This window comes from Branchiostoma lanceolatum, chromosome 18 (genome assembly GCF_035083965.1).
Source record: "Branchiostoma lanceolatum isolate klBraLanc5 chromosome 18, klBraLanc5.hap2, whole genome shotgun sequence".
NCBI lineage: Eukaryota > Metazoa > Chordata > Leptocardii > Amphioxiformes > Branchiostomatidae > Branchiostoma > Branchiostoma lanceolatum.
In genome coordinates, this window is record NC_089739.1 from 12,158,509 (window position 1) to 12,166,669 (window position 8,161).

An 8,161-nucleotide genomic window follows, 5' to 3' on the forward strand; every position below is an offset into this window, starting at 1 on the left:
AAGTTTATTAGTCATTTTGTACATCATGCAAAGCCTGGATATTTTTCTTCTGTCTTCAAGTGACTTCCACTGTAGATCTGTTTTCATTTTAGTGACACTAGCACCCCTGTCATAGTTGTTCGTGCAGAACCTGACAGTATCTCATTAATTATGGAGTCTGCGGAGGATGTCATCCATAGAATTCACTTGCTCTGGTCTTACATGCAGGTATAAATTTTTTTGAGTTTGACAGCCAGTGAAGGTCAATGAAGGCAAGAAGAAAGGGTGGGGTCCTCCTTTTCAACCGAGATCTGCTTCCGTTCAGACGACACTAGACATTGTCCACACGGCTTGCCGTCTTTCACGACAAAAAAAAAGTAAGTTGCAATTTTTTCCTCAGAACTTTCTTAGCAGATGTTCACGGTGCTACCGAGGTTAACATTGGCTATTTTGGCCGAAACATTTGACCGCAAATCGTGCTTCAAAATGTGGAAAAGGGTTCCGGTAAGGAATTTTTAGCGCCGCCATTTTGGAAGCATTCTTTAGCGACGGAGGTCTGAATGAAATTGGCCAAAATTTCGTAATACATCACAATGATGGTTTTCATCTGTTTCTACGACTTGTGGTACGTTTCCACTTTTACTTTAATAAGTTTTGGGGTTATTTTTGGGACAGAAATACTTATTCTTTAAATAGGCCAAGTGGGTTTAAATTCGACAGACTGGGTGTCGTAGAATTGCACAATACCGTTTTACGGGTTCTATTTTTCCCCGATACTTGAGGAAAAGTCATCCAGGGGTTAACAAAATACTATGTGGAAAAAAAAGTTGTTTTTCCCCGACAAATTTAGAACTTTTAACGTTTACCGACTGCCTGAGTCTGAAAGAGAGAAGGAAAATTGCGCAATTTTTGACAAAGGAATTTGACCTCAATTAGCATTTATGTTGAAGAGAATCATAATTTTCCTGGCTTTTTAACACCAACTGATAGAATCTGTATAATTCTGAACCCAGAAAAGGCAAAAAATTAGGAAAACCGTGGTGAGACCAGATTTTTATTATTTTTTCAACCAAAAAGGCCGGCGTTGGCCGCCATTTTGTTTTTTCGGGTGACGCCACGTGCTCGTTCTCGCCTCTTCGACTACCGGCGGTTAGGCCACCGAATTTTTGTTGCAATCTCTGTTTCTTTGTTAATACACAACTTTCTTAAACAGTAACGTTTCTTGGATATGTGGCACTTTAGTAAAGTCCAATTTCCGGGGAATAGCGTTACCAGCAGAACCATTACTGGACGCTGATGTCGCTACTACAAAAGTCTATTACATTATTGCTAGTCAATCAGACGTAGTGTAATTTGGTCTATGACCTACATTTCCCGCCAAAGCTACAAAAAATACAAGAAACAGATATTAATATCGTAGAATGCCCAAGTCAATTCCAAAGACAGAAGATACCAAACAACAAAAATGAAGAATCTATCATTCGGTAGCATTTGCCCAACTCTTCTGACCACGTAGATTTCATGATGAAGGAAACATTTTCTTTTGCTGAAATTTTTTTTTTCACACGCTTGCATCAGTTTTGGGTTTCCCAGAAGATCCATATGGAATAATATAGCGAATATGTATCGAAAATCAAATCAATATGGCCTTAAGTATAATTCAGCGGACTGAATGATTTTCTTTACCTGTTTAACATCAGGAGTGGAATCTAGTTACCAACAACATGCCGAAGGATAAGATTCATATTAACATCGTGGTCATCGGCCATGTCGACTCCGGCAAGTCCACCTCCACCGGTCACTTGATCTACAAGTGTGGCGGTATCGACAAGCGTACCATTGAGAAGTTCGAGAAGGAAGCCCAAGAGGTAAGGTCGTTGTGTTTGAGATTTTATTTGGGATTGGACATTTAAAAGTGTTCATGAGAAGTTCGTTCTCCTACGCTGAGCCTGGCCTATACAATGTACCTTATCAGCGCTATCAGAGAATTGTCTTTTAATACCTAGCTACAGAAAGCATTTCAGTGGCTGTCTAATTGGCTGACAGCTGGTTACAGGCCACAACAAAAGTGGAAACCTCAGTCCAGTTTAGCAGTCCGAAGTCATCTCGTAACCAGTTGTCGCCATAACACTCTGTCGTCCATCGCTGCAGGCAGTTGGTGTAGGTCTTAATCGCTGTCAGCTTCAAGTTGTTTAATATATGTCATATGTGGCATCCCACGGTTTCTGTTTCCATGATTCGGCTTCCGCGATAGAAGTTTGTGTGCTACCTCTTCCTTTTTTTCTCCAGCAGTGACCTCCAAAATGTAGTCTCCTTTGCTGTATTGTTTCAGCGATCGGCGGCATATTCTTAAATAGTAATCTCCAAGAAGATCTACACGGGGCACCGAAGATCGTATATGCTAGCCAGCAGAGAAGCTCCAGTCAGCCAGATAAGCTCCAGTCAGCCCCGTAGACATGGCGCAGATCCTACGGGGCTGAGCTTATCTGGCTGACTGGAGCTTCTCTGGGTAGCATATACGATTTTCGGCGCCCCATGTAGATCTGCTAGGAGATTACTTATATAGCTCACCATAGGCATTTACAAATTATGATGAAAAGATGATGATGAAAAGAGACTGTATTTTCTTGGTGAAAAAAGAACGAATGCCTCTTTTATCTTCACAGATGGGCAAGGGCTCCTTCAAGTACGCCTGGGTACTGGACAAGCTGAAGGCCGAGCGTGAACGTGGTATCACCATCGATATCGCCCTGTGGAAGTTCGAGACTGGAAAATACTACGTGACTGTCATTGATGCCCCCGGACATCGTGATTTCATCAAGAACATGATCACAGGAACTTCACAGGTAATGCACTCGAAAACAGTTACTCAAGCAACAGCATCCGCTGTCTTTCGTCAGTCACTGTCTGAAATGTCTGACTGTTTCAAAATTTTATCCAGTTGCTTGAGTAGCTATTTTTGGCGTATCTTACGACCTAGATGTCTAACCTTCATCAACGTAATGCACTCAGTTAAACAATCTCTTTTGCTTTCATGTATTGGGTCTATTAGACTGGATAGTATAGTTTGGAGTGAATTTGCTGTAAAAGTGAAGTGTTTTTAACATGTTTGTTCTCCGTAGGCTGACTGTGCCGTGCTGATTGTGGCTGCTGGTACTGGTGAGTTCGAGGCTGGTATCTCCAAGAATGGACAGACCCGTGAGCACGCCCTGCTGGCCTACACCCTGGGTGTCAAGCAGCTCATCGTGGGAGTCAACAAGATGGACTCCACCGAGCCCCCTTACTCCGAGGTAAGATTGTCCTCTCTGGTAGAATTTTGACAAGATTTTAATATTAATTTCACATCTCATCCCCTTACTAACTGAACAATAATATTGATTTGATTTGTTTGCAGTCTCGCTTCAGTGAGATCAAGAAGGAAGTGAGCACGTACATCAAGAAGGTTGGCTACAACCCCCAAGCTGTCGCCTTCGTGCCCATCTCTGGCTGGCATGGTGACAACATGTTGGAGGAATCCGAGAAGATGGGATGGTACAAGGGATGGAACATCGAGCGCAGCGAGGGCAATGTCAGCGGCAAGACCCTGTTAGAAGCCATGGACGCCATCCTGCCCCCCGAGAGACCCACTAAAAAGCCTCTCCGTCTACCCCTGCAGGATGTGTACAAGATCGGCGGTATGTTTATGTGTTCAGGGCTAATGTACATTCATGCTGTTTTTCATTAGTAGTGCTTAAAGCAACGAATATGGAAAAAAACGCTTTCCTTTCTTGTTACTTTGACACTGCTGCTGTTTGCATTTCAGTTTTCACATCAGTGTCAAGATTGTCCCTCATGTTTAAACTGGAAAGCAAATCTGATGAATTGATTTCTTCTTGCTATAAGCAGGTATCGGAACCGTGCCCGTCGGCCGTGTGGAGACCGGTATCCTGAAGCCAGGCATGGTGGTGACCTTTGCCCCCGTCGGCCTCACCACTGAGGTCAAGTCCGTGGAGATGCACCACGAGTCTCTGCCAGAGGCCCTGCCCGGAGACAACGTTGGCTTCAACGTCAAGAACGTGTCCGTCAAGGAGATCAAGCGTGGGATGGTTGCTGGCGACAGCAAGAACGACGCACCCAAGGAGGCTGAGAGCTTCACCGCCCAGGTGAGATGGTTTTCCATTGTGTAGTACCTTTTGATGGAATAGAGCTATGCACAAACCTAGCTGCAAAATCTTCAAGGAAATAGGTAAAAGCAGAAGATAAAACTATTTCATCTCAAGTCTCTGCCTTTGAAGGACTGACAGCTTTGCTACGAAACAGACATTACATCCATGGGAATGTTCCCCTGAATTGAAATGTAGAGGACTGTAGATCTTTTCATGCATTCATGTTGATCTGTGAGATGTAACAGTCCTCTTGTCAAAAGGTTTTATTGATGGATTGTGTTGTTGACAGGTTATTGTGATGAACCACCCTGGAGAGATCCACAATGGCTACGCGCCTGTGCTGGATTGCCACACCGCCCACATCGCCTGCAAGTTCTCCGAGATTAAGGAAAAGATCGACCGTCGTTCCGGCAAGAAGCTGGAAGACAACCCCAAGTTCGTCAAGTCTGGAGACGCCGCCATCGTTGAGATGATCCCGTCCAAGCCAATGTGTGTGGAATCCTTCAACGAATACCCACCCCTGGGTCGTTTCGCCGTGCGCGACATGAAGCAGACCGTGGCTGTCGGCGTCATCAAGGGCGTGAAGAAGACAGAGAAAGCCGGAAAGGTCACCAAGGCTGCACAGAAGGCCGGTGTGGCCAAGAAGAAGTGATGGTCGCTGCACTTTACTCCACCTTTAGTCACATCCAAGGATGGATACATGTACACAGTAGCTTCCAACAAGGTCAACCCAAAAGCATTTTGTTTAAGAATCGTAGCTTTTGTTTCAGCCATTGGCTGGCTATTCTATAGCCGAAGGCTTCATCGAAAGCACTTCCGCAGGAAAAGTGGCACCGCTAAGTTGACCGTTGTCTGTGAGGATCTTAACTCTAGTTAAATGTCTATCGAACAGATAGCCTCCTCGTCTAAACCAACTTCTCTGTTAGCTCGAAGGTACACTGGTACCATCTATTTTTTTAACTTCTTTAAATTGCTTAACTGGCAAATCATATGTTCCTTTTTTTAACATATGTCTAAAGACGTGGATCGTAACAAGGTGGAGTAAAGAGAAAATCTGTAAACGTGACTACAAGTTTCACGTACATTTGTGGTACCGACATGATGGAATTTTCTTTATTATTTTGATTTCTTCCATGGGTATCTCAAAGTAAAAAGTCACCATCACCTTCTATTGTTGTGTGCTTGACTTCATGTGTGATTTATCTGGGGTGCATTACTATTAAACACCCATACAGTACTTCTCTTGGGGCTGTACTAACTGATAAAGGGAGCTTTTTCTAGTACATAGTAGGCTTGTTTACTAGTAAATCCTTTAGCAAGACATTAATGCTGATTTGGAGCTTTCTATACTTGTTTTAAAGTCAAGTCAAAGTGAAACAATAATACGTAGGTATTTATCTCCAAGCCTGACACGACAAAAAAAAAAGAACAAAAATTTAAAAACTTCAATGTGAAAGGTAGCCAGCATTAAGTCAACTGTTATGAAGTATGATAAGTAGCCTTTTGAAATTGTGAAGTTTTGCTTATAAAATTGCTTGGCTGTTTTAGCTGACCACCTTACTCCATTTTAAAGAGGGTGTCCAAAACCCTAACTTCCCGTCATTTTTTGACCTTAAAACATTTTCTTTTTCTATGCCTCTCTATTGAACTCGAATTGAATCCGCGCCAATGTCAGTTTGGAAGTCCACATAAGCAGAATACTTTGTTCTGAACCTTGATCGTTAAATGACTAAAAAGAATGAAACGGCCTAACTTATTTTCTGGCTTTTTGAGGGATTTAAAACTAAGGCATTGGTATTGTTTGATGTTTCTGACCAAGATGTATGAACTTTTGTAGCCACCCTGATCTGCATAATTGGACACAAACAATTGTCCTATATGCTAATGAAATCAATGATGTCCGGAGCCTTATTTTCAAATGAAAAATCAGTGTATTAAGGGTCCAGAGAAAACTAAGAGCCTCACTCAATTTGCATAAGTGCCTAACCAATTCGTATCCTAGCTTAGCAAGAATACACTGTGGGTTGACTATTCTGTCACTGCATAAGTGGTTCAAGGCCAAAATTGGACTCCATAGCCACATGTGACCCAACCCAATGATGGATGACTACAGCGGTCCTCGTCAGATTGACGAACGAACCAACATGGTTTTTGGCACTTAATACATTTAATGCTTTCCACCGAGTTCATGTTGCAGAAGGACACGACTTTATAAACAAATGCAACTAGTTTCGTTGATGAAGGTTAAGACATCCAGGTACTAAGATACGCCAAAAATAGTTACTCAAGCAACTGGATAAAATTTTTAAAACAGTCATTTACTGTATTTTCAGATGCGATGCAAGTTTCGTCAGGTCTCGCGAGACTACCAGGCTTCGGAACGGATCGTTCATTGTTGATACAACGGTAACGCATATGAACAAAAGCTACAGGCAAATGTCCAACCATCAACATTGGCGGGAAATCTAGGTCAGCCGCCATATTAGCCGACGCCTCATTGGCTAGCAATGATGTCGTTGCCTTGTGCACCAGCAACATCAGCGGCCAGTAATGCCCATTAGTAATGGTACTGCTGGTAACGCTGTTCCCCGAAAATTGAACTTCGAAAAATGCCGCATATCTTCCATTTTTCTTGCCTTTTCGGTTCTCAAAATGACAAATTCTATCCATTGGTTTTAAAGAGCCGTGAAATTGTCTTAAGAATGACTGTTGATGCTTAACCCCTTTGTAGCAAAAAAATTATGTCTGTCTTCACCAGCCGGCAAAAGTTAGAAACTTCAAACTTATCAGAAAAAAGTGTTTTGTGAAGCCCTGGATCGTTGAAACCGCGAAGCGCTGGTGCAGAATAGCCCCGGAAAAAGGCGCCAAAAAACGCAGGCTGTATTGTGGAACCCTACGTCACCGGTTTGGCTTCGTGGACCAAGCAAGTTGCGATTTTAAGGAACCCACCTGGTCTTTTGTCCCAAAAGTAATCCCCAAACTAAATTTAAAAAAAAAGCGAGAACAGAAACAGATAGAGCCACCATATGTTTTACGCGAGTTGGGCAAATTTCATAACTTCAGACCTCGCCCAACAATGCGTCCAAAATGGTGGCGCTAAAAATTCTTCACTGGAACCTCCTCATTTTCAAGCCAAATTTTTGGTCTACATTTTCACCCGAAACATGACGTTTACCTCTGTACGTACCACCGTGAGAAATTTCTGAGATAAAATTGCGACTTACGTTGGTTTTTGGTCGTGAAAGACGGCAAGCCGTGTAGACAATGTCTAATGTCGTCTGAACGGAAGCAGATCTCGGTTGGAAAGGAGGACCCCACCCTTTTGTCTTTCCTTCACTGGCTTTAAAACTCGTTTTTCCACCAACTGTCTGCTAACCACGCCCCCTTTCTGTTATTCATACCTCCTTAGGCCACAGCAAGTAATTTTTATGGATGACATTAGCGCGCTCATTAATTTTCCTCTGATTTCGAAATAAAAAACAAGAAATTTCATTGCCCTCCTACGGTGGTCAACATGCCAAAAATTGACAAATACGTCGTAAACGTTGACAGTTTTACCTGTCATACACAAGGTGTCTACTTGCATATGAATACCCAGTGTAATTCCTGCCCATGATGGTATAATAACAAGCTGTTTTCTGCATTTGTTCTAGCAAGGACATTTTAAAAATAATGGGGGGGGTCTAGTTAATTGAGCTGTATACACAAGGTGTTTCATCGCATATGAATACCCAGTGTACTTGATTCAGCAGATGATGGTACAACAAGCTCTTTTCTGCATTTGTTGTAGTTAGTCTATTGAGATGTATATACATCTACAAGGACATGTTTACTGTTGAATCAAGGAGGTTTTTATATTATATATGAATGAATACAGGACAAAAAGACCTGCTGGTCATGATATCGTATTTCGTCACCTCAATTCTTGTTTAACAAGAATTATGATCTCAACATTTGAAAATATAGGAATCTTGTTTTTTCTGGGCACGGCTTGTTTTTTTCACCCTATCTGTATCTGTATCTGTATAGCCGGTATA

General features: G+C 42.3%; 1 protein-coding gene across 1 annotated transcript; it reads left to right on the forward strand.

The window, feature by feature from the left end:
- Window positions 1-297: 297 nt before the first annotated feature.
- LOC136424751 (elongation factor 1-alpha-like) lies at window positions 298-5,293 on the forward strand. The gene is made up of 7 exons (XM_066413397.1): window positions 298-356; window positions 1,680-1,847; window positions 2,646-2,825; window positions 3,102-3,269; window positions 3,374-3,653; window positions 3,865-4,121; window positions 4,414-5,293. Exons 2-7 carry the CDS (start codon window positions 1,704-1,706, stop codon window positions 4,774-4,776), a joined length of 1,392 nt encoding a protein of 463 aa, XP_066269494.1. The 5' UTR covers window positions 298-356; window positions 1,680-1,703; the 3' UTR covers window positions 4,777-5,293.
- The last annotated feature ends 2,868 nt before the right edge of the window (window positions 5,294-8,161 follow it).